The following is an 18,054-nucleotide window of genomic DNA, read 5'->3' as shown; positions in this document are numbered from 1 at the left end:
CGGTTGATATCGGTATCGGAAATTAACACATTGGACAATATCGGTATATCGGATATCGGTAAAAAAGCCAATATCGAACATCCCTACTGAAACAAATACTGAAGTCCAGTTGGAAAGATTTGTATTCATAAAAGTGTCTAAACATGACCTGAACCCAGGAGTAATGGAGTGGCACAAAGCCCGCGCTGCAGCTATGTTTAATGGTAGCTGTCCACCGCCGCCGTCACTGTGGTGAATTACATTATGAATATCTTCGGGCAGTTGGCCACATACCAACAAATCACCCCTCCACTCATACAATACTGTAAGTGTGTATGGAGTCCAGTTCAAAGCATCCTCACCTCATCCATCACAGTCGGGCGCGGTTCCACTGACAAACACAAACTCCAACGCATCACCAAGACAGCCTCCAAAATAATTGGCTGCCCCCTCCCCTCTCTGGACTCCATCTACACCTCACGCACAGTCACCCGCTCTGGTAAAATAGTCAACGATCCCTCTCACCCAGCACACCACTTATTCCAGCGCATGCCCTCAGGTCGCTACAGGTCAATTTTAACCAGACACACACACGCTGCTTCACAAACAGCTTTTTCCACACAGCAGTCCGAACACTAAACGCCCTGCCCGCCCCCCCCCCCCCCCGCCCCCCTTGCACAGATGGGCAAGCATCTGTCACTGACTGACACTGTTACATGTGACTGTCCTGTATGTATAATGTATGTATTTATTGTGGGGATTGGGAGCTGGGAGGGGGGGCGTTTGATGTCTGATGTTTCATATTGATGTACCGCAAACAATTACCACCAACCATCGTTGTGTGGCATTAAAGTATCTTGTATCTTGTATCTTGTTGTATACTGTAGCAGGAAGGGATGATTTACATTTATGAAACTTTTTCATGGATTTTAAATGAAAGTTTAGTCATCTAAATCACAGAGTTGGGGGCGAACGAGAGCGAACGCCCCCCGACAGCAAGGCAGGAAACCCAGAGGAATGACTAATATGAGTTCCTTCTCTCGGACTGAACATCCCATGGCCTGTATTCAGAATATGAATTGCTCTCATCAGGTAAACGCTACAGGGTTCCAATCAAATACAGGACAAGACACCTGAATAGGTATAAAAACGCTTTCATCCCTCTATCAGTAATCAGGCTGTGAGGAGGGATCGAAATGAGGGGCTGTGTTGGAACGTATTTGAATGTAATTCATGTCTGCATTTGTCCGTACTATGCACTTCTGTCTGTTACTGCACTATGATTGCAGTCACTCCCGTCCGTGGGTCTGTCTTGTCTGTCTGTCTGTCTGTCTGTCTGTCTGTCTGTCTGTCTGTCTGTCTGTCTGTCTGTCTGTCTGTCTGTCTGTCTGTCTGTCTGTCTGTCTGTCTGTCTGTCTGTCTGTCTGTCTGTCTGTGTCTGTCTGTCTGTCTGTCTGTCTGTCTGTCTGTCTGTCTGTCTGTCTGTCTGTCTGTCTGTCTGTCTGTCTGTCTGTCTGTCTGTCTGTCTGTCTGTCTGTCTGTCTGTCCGTCTGTCTATCTGCACCAGCCATAACTTCTACAGTTCTCATCTGCATATTTAATGGTCGCTATTGCCTATTAAGCCGCCGTCATCGTATCAACCAGGAAATGCTCTCATGAAACCTAGTGTAACCGAGTGGATTTGAACCTGGGACTATAGCATCCACAGGCAGCCCCACAAATTGTACAAGGCCTAGTTCTGTTTTTACTTTAAGTGAAATACTAATAGACGATTTAAGACACCAGTCACAGCTGTAGAAGAAGTAGAATTGCATGTGGTGAATGATCAGGTATCAGTTGTTAAAGGCACCAGTGCAGCACTGCTGTCAGACAGCGATTCCACCGCTGAAGGACGCATGCAGGCAGAGGAGCATCTTGCTCCATTCAGTTGCTATCGCATGCACTTATCTGTGTTTCACTACACACATGAGTGCATGCTTACCAACTGTTTTACTGCAACACTACTATCACCGACATCTAAGAAGGGAGATCCCCCCTTGAACGGCCCTTCTAATGTTTCTCTCCTCCACATTGCCTGTGGTGCATTTTTTCCTATTGCTAGGTTTTAGTGAGTTTTTCCTTACCTTCGCGTGGGGTATGTCTGGGAGTGTTGCATTTATTTAAAATGTTTTGGACTTTATGGTGTTTTTGTTTTGTTCTTGATTTATCGTGATGTTTCTTCTTGACTTGTTTAAAGAAGACGTGTCCGGCCCATGGGGACATTAACGCGTGTTGTCGGGCCTTACAAATACATTTGATTTGATTTGATTTGATTCGTGGCAGGAATGAAGTGTAGTCTAATGTAGCCAGGACAAGCAGAACTTGCAGGCGAGAGGGCGTGGGTGTATATATGCATGCTCTCTGAGTCCCCTTCTAGTTGTATGTTTTATGTGGCAGCATTTATGTCCATTTCCTAGGGACAAACACTTTAGATGCCAGCGTAAGTAGTTTGAGATTGCTGGTGTGGCACTGGTGAACGACTTCAGAGGCATTGGGCGGTATCCATGACGATACACGGTTCGCTGGACCTGTGTTTTCTGACGTAAATGCACAGATGTACGCCGTTGTTATTTTAAGTACCCCAACATCGTAAAGGGGTAACGTAGTTTGCCTGTGTGTTGGTAAATAATGTTATTTTGAAATAAGATCGCATCAGATTCAAGTGCTGCGGAAAATAACCAGTCCATCTTCCATGAAACGATCAGTTTTATGGTAATTTATAGAATAAGTTCTACAGTAGCCTATACGCTCTCTTTTAGTGTATTGCTCAGTAGGTGGTACAGTATCCTGTGATAATAGAATAGGCAGCCAGAAGAGACCATGCCGCTTGCTTACACTGTCCACAAACACACTGGGATCCTCTGATGGTCTGATGACTTGTCGCTGCCATGCCTCCATCCATGACTCATCTGTTGCATGTAAATATTATTGCAGGTGTTGGATGATCCTGCCGAGGACAACCTTCATATGGGTATGTACTTTATTAATTCTCTCTCTCTCTCTCTCTCTCTCTCTCTCTCTCTCTCTCTCTCTCTCTCTCTCTCTCTCTCTCTCTCTCTCTCTCTCTCTCTCTCTCTCTCTCTCTCTCTCTCTCACAAACATAGGTGTTATGGTTTCTTAAAATAATAATAATACAACAAATTAAAATGGGTTCAAAGCAGATTAGAAGTATAATATAGTACATGTAATTCATTGGCTCATAGTATGCATAAATAAAACTAAACGAGGTCACAACCCGAGGCTATGGCATGTTGACACGTACTGGGCAGCGTGTCCAGCGGTGGCTCCTCCCCCCTCCCTCCTCACTTAACACTTTCACTGCCACACTACAGACGGTTAACCTTTCACTACCACACTACAGATGGTTAACCCTTTCACTACCACACTACAGAAGGTTAACCTTTCACTACCACACTACAGACCGTCTGTAGTTGGTAGTGACAGGGTTAACCTTCTGTAGTGTGGTAGTGAAAGGGTTAACCTTCTGTTATGTCGCAGTGAAAGGGTTAACCTTCTGTAGTGTGGTAGTGAAAGGGTTAACCTTCTGTATTGTTGCAGTGAAAGGGTTAACCTTATGTAGTGTGGTAGTGAAATGGTTAACCTTCTGTAGTGTGGTAGTGAAAGGGTTAACCTTCTGTAGTGTGGTAGTGAAAGGGTTAACCTTCTGTATTGTCGCAGTGAAAGGGTAACCGTCTAGTGTGGTAGTGAAAGGGTTAACCTTCTGTATTGTTGCAGTGAAAGGGTTAACCTTCTGTAGTGTGGTAGTGAAAGGGCTAACCTTCTGTAGTGTGGTAGTGAAAGGGTTAACCTTCTGTATTGTCACAGTGAAAGGGTTAACCTTCTGTATTGTCGCAGTGAAAGGGTTAACCCTTTGGTAGTGTGGTAGTGAAAGGGTTAATAGAGACACGTTTGGGATTCTCTCTACATTTTTAATGAATGACTCACCAATGTTGTTCACAATGTAGGAAAAAGTGCACCTTGTTCTCCACCTCATCTGTCGTACAGTGACCACATGTTCCTTGGAAAGCCATGTGTTTCTATGTATTTCTAAGGATTCATCTCTGCTTAGTATATCTCTGACAGTGGAGTGATACTTTTAAAAATAATGATCATTATACCATCACAATAGTACCATCATTTATCAATAATAAATCTGATATTGAACTAGGGGTTTAAGCATCTGCATGTCTATACATTACATCCCCATAATCCATAAAGAATGATCAACTGTGTCAAACACAGATCTATGAAAAGGGCACAATGTTTCTTATTGTCTAAATCCAATACTATATTATTTGTAACTATGTAATAGCTGAAATAGTGCTGTGATTAGCTCTAACTCCAGATTGGTGCAGACTTAATACAGAGTGACTTACAATGCTTTGAGTTGGTTATATATTTTTTTAGATAATTTCTATCACCTGCTTAATGTAATTGCATGGGTCAACTTCCAAGCACTAGGAACCATGCCTGTTGTAATACAAAGATTAAATATGCATTATTTATTGGAGCCGAAAGCCTATAGGAAATAAATATCCAATTTATCCTCTCCAGTTGAGAGGATAACAATGGGCCATTATCCATGCATGCTTAAAAAACATCACTAGGAGAGAAAGGCTGACGGGTGAACGTGAGAAGCATGGCTCATGGTGTGCACACAGTTATTATTAATTATTTAATATTCATAATTATTGTATTCATTATCAAATGAACGAAAAGCTTCAGCAAAGTGTTTATTAAAAGGCTATAGGCAAATGTCTTTCAATTATTCCGAACGGATGCCACCATTAGTAAGTGAATTGTCGTTTCAGTTTGTCTCTGAATTGATTGCATTTAAAAGTTAATTGACACCAGGCCTTGTTGCCGCCATGATCACGACCGGCCAAAACCGGTTCATACTGCCTGGCGTGTGCTGATGTCCTCTTGTCGTTTCCTTCCCTCTCTCCTTCCCTCTCTCCTTCTCTCTCCTTCTCTCCCTTCTTCTCTCCCTCCTTCCCTCTCTCCTTCTCTCTCCTTCCCTCTCTCCTTCCCTCTCCTTCTCTCCCTTCTTCTCTCCCTCCTTCCCTCTCTCCTTCTCTCTCCTTCTCTCCCTTCTTCTCTCCCTCCTTCCCTCTCTCCTTCCCTCTCTCCTTCCCTCTCCTTCTCTCCCTTCTTCTCTCCCTCCTTCCCTCTCTCCTTCCCTCTCTCCTTCCCTCTCCTTCCCTCTCTCCTTCTCTCTCCTTCCCTCTCTCCTTCCCTCTCCTTCTCTCCCTTCTTCTCTCCCTCCTTCCCTCTCTCCTTCCCTCTCCTTCTCTCCCTTCTTCTCTCCCTCCTTCCCTCTCTCCTTCCCTCTCCTTCTCTCCCTTCTTCTCTCCCTTCTTCCCTCTCTCCTTCCCTCTCCTTCTCTCCCTTCTTCTCTCCCTCCTTCCCTCTCTCCTTCCCTCTCTCCTTCCCTCTCCTTCCCTCTCTCCTTCTCTCTCCTTCCCTCTCTCCTTCCCTCTCCTTCTCTCCCTTCTTCTCTCCCTCCTTCCCTCTCTCCTTCCCTCTCTCCTTCCCTCTATCCTTCCCTCTCTCCTTCCCTCTCTCCTTCCCTCTCCTTCTCTCTCTCCTTCCCTCTCTCCTTCCCTCTCCTTCTCTCCCTCCTTCTCTCCCTCCTTCCCTCCCTCCATCCCTCCCTCCTTCCCTCCCTCCATCCCTCTCTCCTTCTCTCCCTCCATCCCTCTCTCCTTCTCTCCCTCCTTCCCTCCCTCCATCCCTCTCTCCTTCTCTCCCTCCTTCCCTCTCTCCTTCCCTCTCTCCTTCCCTCTCTTTCTCTCTCTCCTTCCCTCTCTCCTTCCCTCTCCTTCTCTCCCTCCTTCCCTCTCCTTCTCTCCTTCCTTCCCTCTCTCCTTCCCTCTCTCCTTCCCTCTCCTTCTCTCCCTCCATCCCTCTCTCCTTCCCTCCCTCCTTCCCTCTCTCCTTCTCTCCCACAGTGTTTGAGCTCATGCAGAAGGGGTGAGTACAGCATGTCTCCCGTTCCATCAATAATTGAAGCCTCGTCGTCACCCTTGCTCTTTCTTCTCCTCCTTTTCTTCTCTCCATCCGCCGTCCTCACCTTACTCCTCCTCAGTCCTCTCTCCCTTCATTACTCCCAGAGCGGTGCTGCAGGAACCTTCCCCCTCCTCTCCCTCGACAGAAAGGATTCATGGTGTCAGAATCAGAAACCAAAACACTTGTTTGGCCGAGTCCAGTAGGTGTGCAGGGATTCATCTCTGTGACACAGTGACTTATACTTAATTATAAAACGGGTCGCTCAAATCAATGAGGGGTGGAAGTAACACAAATGTATAAATGAATGTGTAACGATTAAAATGCAATCAAATCAAATAAGTCACTTGATGAATTAGTAAATTATTGAATTAATTCAGAACCAAACTGAATAAAACATCGTCAATAAAATGAAATAACAATCAAACACAGCATTTAAATAAACTAGACTGGTTTTATCTAATCGCCTTGCAATTCAATTCGGTGCACCGCGATTCCATTCGCCACCACTTTCACCCATTGTTGTTACTTCCACCCCTCATAGTGGGCGGGGTCATTTGATTGACACATGGAGCACGAACCGCTAACGAACCGTTCAACAACCAAAGTGTCCTCGATTTGATGAAAGTGGTGGCGAATGGAATCGCGGTGCACTGAATTGAATTTCAAGGCGATTAGATAAAACCAGTCTAGTTTATTTAAATGATGCGTTTGATGCGTTATTTCATTTTATTGATGATGTTTTATTCAGTTTGGTTCTGAATTAATTAAATCATTTGCTAATTCATCAAGTGACTTATTTGATTTGATTGCATTTTAATCGGTTACACATTCATTTATCAATTTTTGTTACTTCCACCCCTCATACAAATCAAGCAATATGATTGGTTCATAGCTATGGTATAATGAGCGTATAATATTCACAGCTATGATTTTAATTCCTTTTCACAAAATCATGATTTAATCAGGATCACTCCACTTCTTAGCCTTGTGGCTAACAGGGAGGAGACGGGGGCTAACTGGGGCTAACACAGAGGAGGAGACTGGGGCTAACACAGAGGAGGAGACTGGGGCTAACACAGAGGAGGAGACTGGGGCTAACACAGAGGAGGAGACTGGGGCTAACACAGAGGAGGAGACTGGGGCTAACACAGAGGAGGAGACTGGGGCTAACACAGAGGAGGAGACTGGGGCTAACACAGAGGAGGAGACTGGGGCTAACACAGAGGAGGAGACTGGGGCTAACACATAGGAGGAGACTGGGGCTAACACAGAGGAGGAGACTGGGGCTAACACAGAGGAGGAGACTGGGGCTAACACAGAGGAGGAGACTGGGGCTAACAGAGAGGAGGAGACTGGGGCTAACACAGAGGAGGAGACTGGGGCTAACACAGAGGAGGAGACTGGGGCTAACACAGTGGAGGAGACTGGGGCTAACACAGAGGAGGAGACTGGGGCTAACACAGAGGAGGAGACTGGGGCTAACACAGAGGAGGAGACTGGGGCTAACACAGAGGAGGAGACTGGGGCTAACACAGAGGAGGAGACTGGGGCTACCGCATGCAGAAGATCGGGGAATCGCGGCACGTACATATATGCCCATATATGGACCTAATCTCAAACCCCGCCCTTTTTTCTTGATCCTCCAATCACAACTGTCGCCTCCCTTCCATTGATATAGACCTCTTTGAATTGAACACACGGATGTGTTAAAAAGGGTATTATCCTTCTTCTTCTTTTTTTGCCAATGTTTTCTCAGAATGCTATTTTCAATCGGCCGGCGGCCACTGTCACATCATCGTTAGAATTTTCAGTTCTCAAACCAGCGGGTCTGTGAGCAAATAGAGAGGCGAAAGCCAGTCGTAATCCTGGTGATGGTATATAGGTCAGTGGTTCTCAAGGTAGCTTGCATATATACACACAAATGTGTTTCCCGGTTTCAATGGGTTAAAACCTATGATAAATAAATAGAATAAACTACCGCCCCCTTTGAGCATCTCTTTTGCACTGTGCACCCACAACTCCCACCCACCCACCCACCCACCCACCCACCCACCCACCCACCCGAGAATGCTCAGACGAGCGTCACCCAGAATACTCTAGCATTGAGCAAAGGCTAACATTTAACCACGTTCAAAATGCTTCAAGCTGGTCTGTGTTCAACAATAATAGTGTATTATTACAAATTGAAAGAAAGATCACACGGATTCCAGGCTATTTTTTTGCAGTCGCTGCAAACAATTGGGATTTTATTTCATGATGACCTTCAAGACGAGCAGCCGTCTCAGAGTATCCTGCCGGCGGACCACTCAAGGATTTGGTTTCTGAATCTGCTTGAGGGAAAATGTAAAGGTTTTTGGGAGAGTCATGGAAGTGAAAACAAACTGGCCTCAGAGGAACATGTAATTGGGACAGTGAATCAAATCAAATGTATTTGTAAGGCCCGACAACACACGTTAATGTCCCCATGGGCCCCATTCTTTAAACAAGTCAAGAAGAAACATCACAATAAATCAAGTACAAAACAAAAACACCTGGGAATCCAAAATAAAATGTAAAATAAATAAATGTAATGAATGCAACACTCCCAGACCCCACACGAAGGTAAGGAAAAACTCACTAAAAACCTAGCAATAGGAAAAAAGCACCACAGGCAATGTGGAGGGGAGAAACCTTAGAAGGGCCGTTCAAGGGGGGATCTCCCTTCTTAGATGTCGGTGATGGTAGTGTTGCTATAAAACAGGCAGTTAAACTGAGTTTACTACTGCCATATAGTGGGCGGCTCCTGCAGCATAAGATAAGGACAAAACACTATGCAGACTCCTCTATTCCAGCAGGGATCCGTCAGAGCTGCGGGGGACCTGTATCTTAGTAAATACTCTGATGGGGGGGGGGCACTTTAATCTCTTCTGCAGGTGTATTAGGATAATGGCAGTACTGTAGTAAACTCAGTTTAACTGCCCATTGATTTAACTTTGTACGTCATGTATGTTGATGTTGTTGATGTCTGTCTTTGTATGGTATGGTGGAACCAAATTAATTTCCCCATTTGGGTATTATGGGACTTAAATGGGATTTTAAGTGTACAGTGGACTGTCCATCAGAATACTCAAACTCAGTATGGGATATGTCATCGACTTGAGTGTTGTGTTGCTCTGTCCCTGAGGGTTCAAAGAACATAATAAATCATCACCTTCCTGTCACTATAAGTGAAAGTACAGATACAGTAGGTGCAATTTCAGTGACCTTTTATAGTATTTTTTTTACAATGGAAGTCAATGGCGAAACAGGAAGTTGTGACGGTTGTGAGCACCCACACGGCTCCAACAAGCCGTCTGTGTCAGATCTCTAAAGTTTGTCGGGGACAGTAAAATCAAGGCAAAAATTATGTAGTATGCACCCTGAATTAGGCATGACGTCTCAAGTAAGAAAGTCATGGCACTTTGCGAGCGTCTAGCGGTTCTGGGCTGCATTTGTCGCCGAACATATAAATGACAGAATTAAAGCCCTATTTGTTGCAGTTCGAATGCCACACCACCACTCGACCAAATCCGTGCCTGAGTTACATGTGGACAAACATGTGGAAAATCAAACAACATTTGTATATAAACCACTGTATTATCGCGTGGGGCATTATTAACGGATTATTGGCCTCAAAACATTTGTTCTAGACATGATTGGTTGCAGAGATCTTCTTCAGTCAGTTAAAAGCCAGTACGGTGGGAGATGGGAGGCATCTGTGTGTTTTCATTTCTGCTCAGATGCCTACTACTGATGCCTCTCTCTCTCTCTCTCTCTCTCTCTCTCTCTCTCTCTCTCTCTCTCTCTCTCTCTCTCTCTCTCTCTCTCTCTCTCTCTCTCTCTCTCTCTCTCTCTCTCTCTCTCTCTCTCTCTCTCTCTCTCTCTCTCTCTCTCTCTCTCTCTCTCTCTCTCTCTCCTGTTCACAGTCCAGTGATGGAGGTGCCCACAGACAGTCCTTTCACAGAGGACCAGACGAGGCTGTACTTCAGAGACATCGTCCTGGGTATAGAGTACTGTGAGTATCTGCTGTACATCAGAGACATCGTCCTGGGTATAGAGTACTGTGAGTATCTGCTGTACATCAGAGACATCGTCCTGGGTATAGAGTACTGTGAGTATCTGCTGTACTTCAGAGACACCGTCCTGGGTATAGAGTACTGTGAGTATCTGCTGTACTTCAGAAACACCGTCCTGGGTATAGAGTACTGTGAGTATCTGCTGTACTTCAGAAACACCGTCCTGGGTATAGAGTACTGTGAGTATCTGCTGTACTTCAGAAACACCGTCCTGGGTATAGAGTACTGTGAGTATCTGCTGTACTTCAGAGACATCGTCCTGGGTATAGAGTACTGTGAGTATCTGCTGTACTTCAGAGACACCGTCCTGGGTATAGAGTACTGTGAGTATCTGCTGTACTTCAGAGACATCGTCCTGGGTATAGAGTACTGTGAGTATCTGCTGTACATCAGAGACATCGTCCTGGGTATAGAGTACTGTGAGTATCTGCTGTACTTCAGAGACATCGTCCTGGGTATAGAGTACTGTGAGTATCTGCTGTACATCAGAGACATCGTCCTGGGTATAGAGTACTGTGAGTATCTGCTGTACTTCAGAGACACCGCCCTGGGTATAGAGTACTGTGAGTATCTGTATCTTGGACATGTGGGACATCATCTCGTACTGTAGCTGTAGTGTAGACCGGTCCTGCCTAACATGCAGTGGCAGCTCATTGCAGAGCTTTGGGGCTGCCACAGCGAAAGCACGGTCCCCCCTAAGCTTCAGCCTGGACTTTGGAACAGCCAAGAGGAGCTGGTCAGAGGACCTGAGGGACCTTGGGGGAACATAAGGTTCCAGCACGTCCGAGAGGTAACCCGGTGCCAAGCCGTTCAAACATTTAAAAGCAAACAGTAAAACCTTAAAATCACTTGCTAGGTAACAACACAGTACTTCCAGTTGATCATCCGGTCCGTCTTCTTCAGGATCTTCTCACAATCTTCCACAACGCTTGACCAATACTTTTGGGTATTGAGAACCGGGTACCGGCATGGTCGGTACTAGGGACGGGCGATTCTTGCTCAAATGTGAATCACGATTTTTTTCCCCTCTAAGAATTGAGATCACGATTCTCTCACACGATTCTTATTTTTTCAATAAAATCATTTACTGCACTCTTTCTTAAACACACAACATAACATATAACAAAGTGCTTGACTTAAACTTAAACATAACATAATATGAAAGTGCTCGACTTAAACTTAAGTCTCTTGTAACATACTAAATAACTCAAGTCAGAATCGTCATCATTTAAAAAAGTAAAGTAACATTTTTTTTTTAAATAATATTTGTTTAAATATTTTTTTAATAAAAGAAAATCGTCATCATTTAGAAATGAGATTGCATAGGTCTATGAATCAAGATCGCAATTATTTTTCAATTAATTGCCTAGCCCTAGTCGGTGCTACAGTACCCGCGCCACACCTTATGCATAACAATAATAATAATAATAATACATTTTATTTGGCGGCGCCTTTCACGACACCCAAGGTCACCTTACAGATCATAGAAAAACACAGCAAGGCAGTTAAAAGTCGAGGTTAAAAACAAGACAAACAACAGGAAGTATAAAACAGTGACGTTAAAATAACAAAAGAAACAAACAGCAGGGGGTATAGAACAGTGACACACAGGTTGTAGTGAATATGCCAGTTTAAACAGGTGGGTTCTCAGTTGTGATTTAAATGATGATATGGAGTCAGACTATCGGACATGTGGGGGCAGGGAGTTCCAGAGTCTGGGAGCCGAGCAGCTGAAAGCTCGGGCATCCATGGTGCTGGGGATGGAGAGAAGTCCAGTAGAGGATGAGTGGAGGGAGCACCCATGGTGCTGAGGCTGGGGATGGAGAGGAGTCCAGTAGAGGATGAGTGGAGGGAGCACCCATGGTGCTGGGGATGGAGAGGAGTCCAGTAGAGGATGAGTGGAGGGAGCACCCATGGTGCTGAGGCTGGGGGTGGAGAGGAGTCCAGTAGAGGATGAGTGGAGGGTGCACCCATGGTGCTGAGGCGTGAGCTGGGGATGGAGAGGAGTCCAATAGAGGATGAGTGGAGGGAGCACCCATGGTGCTGAGGCTGGGGATGGAGAGGAGTCCAGTAGAGGATGAGTGGAGGGTGCGGGAGGGGGTGTATTCCTGGAGGAGGTCAGTGATGTAGATGGGGGGCTAGATTGTGGAGGGCTTTGAAGCAACTGTTTATTGCCCCTTTTGGGTTGCAGTACACCTTTTCTCTCACCTACTGCCCAGCCAGCCTTCTCACAAGGTGATCAGCAGAACATCATCACGTCAAAACCCAAGTTGCTCTCAAGGAGACCCGGCTTCACTTCACACACACAATGGTCCTCATGCTCGAACGGACTTACAAGAAAGTTACGAACTAATTTCTTTGTAGTAACTCCACTTACGAACTTCTCGGGCCGATTTTGGCATGATCGAGCGGTTTCTTTTCGGAGATTCATTCATAGCTACAAATAGTATTTATGAATGCGGAAAAGCAGTTGTAAGCCATCGCTGTCGGCAGCCACTGGTCGGTGTAGTTTTATAAAATCTAGACGCAAATCGAAAGCCCTAGGTCTCCTCTGTTTTAGGACTACGATTTCTTCTTCTCATGTCTAATTCGCCCAGTTTCCGGTCCAATACTTCTATTGTAAGAGCTTATGATGCCGTTTAAATGCGGTCACAGTAAAGTTTTTTTGAACGCTACTTTTCACAGTCCAACAGGGCTGTACCACACACAAACATCCTCTGTTCAAAATATTACTGACGTAAAAGTAGAGAAGTATTTGATATTGGGGGCGACAGTGGCTCAGGAGGTAGAGTAATGCCTGGTAATCGAAAGGTTCCTGGTTCGATTCCCACTCCTCCTGGGCAGCGTGTCAAAGTGTCCTTGAGCAAGACACTTAACCCCTAATTGCTCCCGATGCATGGTTGCCTCCACTATCTGTGTTTGAATGTGTGAGTGAATGGGTGAATGTGAGGAATACAATTGTAAAGCGCTTTGGATAAAAGCACTATATAAATGCACCATTTATATTGGATGTACTTAAGTATCACAAGGAAAAGTATGCATCCTACATGATGTTTATGTATTCCAGTGCTTGGGAGCGTTCAATTATAGATTAAATGACCTCTAAAGGTTACGTGGAAGTGGTATGTGGTCCAGTTATGCTGGTGCTCTGATTATGTCCTCTTGAAGTTGGCAGGCTTCACATTTGAAAGTCAATAAAAAATGTTGCCAGGTTTTCTATGTAAAATCAGTTTCTTCAAAGTAACTAGTAACTGATGGGTCCAGATAAATGTGTAAAAAAGTATAATGTTTCCTTTGAAATGTAGTGGACTAAAAGTATATGTGCCTCGAAGACAGCTAAGACTGTACTTATGTACAGCACTTTTTTACTTTCCATTTCCACCACTGTCCAATAGTAGTTTCAGAGCAGTTGTCCTCTGTATCTGCAGCTGCGCTGGGGTTCAGCTCTTTGGTTCCACCCAGCTCTCAAAATCAATAATTGCAATTAGGAAAAATGTCTTCCTGAAAGCGATGATGACCCGGGGGCAGAGAATGGAATGATATTATTATCTGGGTTTACTTTGCTGTGTTTGTAACGGAACCCTTGCACTGAAGAACCATATAATTTGCAGTTGTAAAGTCAATCCAAAAATACTTGGCGTGTGAATGTGATATATCATCAGAAAGTACCCAGCCGCCTCTACTGTCTTTAACTATGATAATCTGTCTAAAAGTTTGAAAACATTGTTCTTCTGAAAACTTAAAATGGCGTTATATGTAGGGATGTCCCGATCCGATCACGTGATCAAGATCAGGGCCAATCACGTGATTTTCCGAAGATCGGGATAAATAAAAAAATAAATAAAAAATCTGTTTTTTTTTTTTTTTTTTTTAACAAACATGACCATGTTCACGTCTTAAACTCATACTGAGGCCTTAGTTTTGGTTTTAAATTGCATATCATCATTAATTTATTTATTGTCACACAGAGCAGAAGAATTTTGCCAAAACAAACCAATAGTATCCAGCTGCAGAACGGCAGACCAGCCACACTCTCAGACCCAAACGCATTTCCTTTGATTTAATTATTCAGGGTGAATGTAATGTGAGAAATTGGGATTAAAAAAATAAATAAAAATAAATATAATTTATTTTGATCGGATCGGGAAAATCGGTATCGGTAGATACTCAAAATCACATGATCGGGATCGGATCGGGAGCAAAGAAATGTGATCGGGACATCCCTAGTTATATGGTTCTTCATCTGAGGTACTCATGACCATTACCCTACAACGTGTTGCCATGTCCTCCCACCTACTGTCCTCCCACCTACCTTACAGTGTTGCCATGTCCTCCCACCTACTGTCCTCCCACCTACCTTACAGTGTTGCCATGTCCTCCCACCTACTGTCCTCCCACCTACCTTACAGTGTTGCCATGTCCTGGATTTCTGTTTTTGTTATTAGTACAACACGTACAGTAACACAGCAGCTCTTTGGCATTGTGATACACTGAAGAAAATTACCCTTGATTGTATTTCATTTGCCGCTTTTCCGATCCGTTTCTGCACTAAATGAAGCGTACACAATGTACCCGGGGGTGGATGTTTCCCTCACGCCGTAGTTGCATAGCAACAACAGACAGGAAGTTGACTTCGAGAATGGTGCATGTACTATTGAAATAACCATAGCTTGCAAAATGTTCAACTGATTTTCAAACGGTTTGGTTTGTTATAAACGTCAGACATGTAGTTATCATACTGCATACTTCTAATGGACTTTCATATAAAAGTTATTTCAACATGTCCAAGCATCCTGAATCATAGCCACGTTAATAACCTTTGTAATAAACCAAACCGTTTGTAAATCGGTTGAAAATGTAGCAAGCGGTAAAAACCGTGAGATCTCTCTGTCACCCATACCTAGATACCTTGATTGCAATAGCCTACACCTGTGCCTTTATTCAAAACCCATGCTCCGCGCTGCCACCCAGTGATGAACTTAACAAACTACAAACTTAACACAGAAACAATCAAATAGCTCCTACAGTCATCATGTATACTGTGTAGGTCATTGGTGATCTCTCTCCCCCCTGTTTTCTGTACTATTATTTTTGATCAGAGCAAACAATCGTTCATTTTATCCAACGATGATGCAATCCTGTCGGGTGTTTAATCATGGATCATGTGGACCTCCTCATACATAATGAGGAGGACACCACTCAGCCAATCAGTGTGGCCGTCCGGGGCTTACAGCTTCAGACTGTGAAGGAGAGCAACTTAACCCTTTCACTGCCACACGACAGCCGGTTAACCCTTTCACTCTGACAATACAGAAGGTTAGCCCTTTACTATCACACAACCGACGGCGATGCTCCATCATTAGCATCATTAGCTCCGCGGATGCGGAGCTAATGATGCTAATGATGGAGCATCGCCAGTCGGTTGTGTGATAGTAAAGGGTTAACCTTCTGTCGTGTGGCAGTGAAAGGGTTATGTGTGCGTTGATCACTTCAATCTCTGTCTTTACTCTGATGCCCTTGAAATCCCACACATAATTGATTACGTTGCAGTGATCAAACGTCAAACCATTTATGTCTTTACTTTTATCAGTGGCCTCGGGAGGGCCCTGTCGCTGTATTAGGGAGGACAGGAGACAGCTTACTACATATCAATGAGATGCTGTGATTAAACCGCCTTCAAAAGTATGAGACCAGCTATGGCTGGATTTGAAAGGGGACATATTTGAGTCCTTTTCAACAAGTTACCTATATTAGACTAAACCGGCGGTTCTCAAACTACGGGTCAGAACTTGATATTTTTTTTATTTAATAATTTTTGCTAAATATGCCTCGTTTTATAAATGTATACATAGTGCTGTAGGATCCGCCCCGTCCTGACAAAAGTTCTAATATAAATATGCCTTATCAAGTTCAACAATGTGTGCTTTTATTTTGATATTCCTTAATTCCACGTTGAAATTACGCGATACATTAACTCAGAGATAGTTCGGGTTTAGATCCTTTTTTCTCTTTTTCGATATTCCCATTCTAAACACTTGCGCGGATCTGCCTGTGTCTCCCTGGCACCGCTGCCTACTTTATAATTGCAATGCCGATCGAATCCCGACAAGTGGCAGTATCGCCTACCTTTGGAATTGGGTCTCTCAGTGCCTCAGTGCCTCAGTACCTCCGGCTGCAGAAATCCCCTCCCCCTCAAAGTGAATCAGCACACAGCCATTTGTTGCCTAAAACATGCTTTTGGCAGAAACATATTTTAGGTTCAACCTTAAAAAAGAGAAGATGTACATGCATCTTGTACATTCACATTTCATATCTTCACACGCACATACACATGCATGCATGTTATTAACTCATTGACCGCCGGGGATTAGACGGTCAAGTTCATTTTAATTTACTTTATCTTGCTCTTACCTTAAGTCACTCTTACCTTATTCCTACTCTTACCTTACATTACTATTACTTTATTCCTACTCATACTGTGCGTTACTTTTAGCTTACTCCTACTCTTACCTTACTTTTACCTTAAGTTACTCTTACCTTATTCCTACTCTTACCTTACCGCTAGGTTATGACTATAACCAAGTTCTGTTAGTTAGAGGTGACGCTTGGCATCACATTGCACTATCTCGCGTACGTGCACGCGTACTGAATAAATTCCACAAATGTACCTCTAATACCAGTATTAGTCTGACCACACCCCTCATCAGCTTACCTTCATAAGCAGGTGTGTGGTCACCTGCTCTCCTCCTTCCCAAGCTTTCACCACAAGGTGAGGTCAAGGGCTGCAGCGGCCGTCTGATGCCAAGCGTCACCTCTAACTAACAGAACTTGGTTATAGTCATAACCTAGCGTTCTGTGCCGTTAGAGGCTCTGCTTGGCATCACACTGCACAATGGGAGGCCAAGCGGAGCCGCTGGCTGACAAATACACCCCGCTGACAGCCCCCCAAAACCATCAGAACAGGGAGGGCCGAGCCCCCCCGACCCCCCCTAATGGAGGGTATCCCCCCTATTAGGGGCTTCACGGGAAGGCGACGGACCCGACCGTGCGAAGAGGCACTCAAGCAACTCAACGCACAGGGTGAGCAGACCGTGGCTTGACCCCACGACTACACACACGCACAACCCGCATGCCACCCGGGAACGAACGGAGGAACAACCTCGTTACCGCCCCCAGAATCACGGGGTCAAGGGCAAACCCAACCCCGTGGCAAGGCCGTAGCAGCGGAGCGCGAAGGAAGACCCAGACCCACCAAAAGGACTGGACTCCCTGGAATGGGGCCCCGGAGAAGTCCATGATGCCAGCATCAAGACCCCACCAGGTGGGCACGCAGTGCCCCGCCCCCCACATCGCCAGCGTATTCGGACAAAGGCCCCCCAGTTACTGCACCTGGTAATCCCAGGCGGTATCCCAACCAAGTACTAACCAGGCCAGAACCTGCTTAGCTACCGAGATCGGACGAGATCGGGCGTGTTCAGGTCGGTATGGCCGTAAGCCGAGCGGGCCCCGTCCCCCCAATAGTACACCGCCTGGCACACTGACCCTGCAGAACAGGCAGTCAGCATGGCCGTAAGCACACAAAAAAGGTTAACCAACGGAAGCAGGCAGCGCACCGGGGAAAACCAGGCAACAGGCTGTTAACCCTAGCCTGGAGACTGCGGACGAGACAGGCGCCAGAGGGGACAGCTGAACACAGCTGCCCCGGCGGAAGGGGCGTATGCTGGCGTTGTTGCATGACCAAGCCTCCATTTAAAAACCCCCACCCAGAGGGGTCGAGGCAGAGAAGGCTGACACGATTGGCAGACGTCATGAACGTGCAGGGGCACCCTCAACCGGTGAACCCGGGAGTTGACACTGCTCCAACACACCAGGGAATCAACCACCTCGGTGTTACCCAATGCGGTGGTTGTTCCTATAACCCCTCAAGAAAAAA

General features: G+C 45.2%; 1 protein-coding gene across 1 annotated transcript in view; it reads left to right on the top strand.

Moving 5' to 3' along the window:
• Positions 1-18,054, top strand: part of camkk1a (calcium/calmodulin-dependent protein kinase kinase 1, alpha a) — a 146,173-nt gene that overhangs the window by 41,760 nt on the left and 86,359 nt on the right. The window contains exons 5-7 of the mRNA XM_084319663.1: positions 2,953-2,989; positions 5,970-5,991; positions 9,972-10,060. Of these exons, the coding sequence (XP_084175789.1) occupies positions 2,953-2,989; positions 5,970-5,991; positions 9,972-10,060 (148 nt within the window). The remainder of the gene's footprint in view (positions 1-2,952; positions 2,990-5,969; positions 5,992-9,971; positions 10,061-18,054) is intronic.

This window comes from Notolepis coatsorum (assembly GCF_963971535.1).
Source record: "Notolepis coatsorum genome assembly, chromosome: 8".
NCBI classification, from domain to species: Eukaryota; Metazoa; Chordata; class Actinopteri; order Aulopiformes; family Paralepididae; genus Notolepis; species Notolepis coatsorum.
Note: the sequence above shows the minus strand (reverse complement) of the source record. Positions and strands in the feature narration are given on the sequence as shown.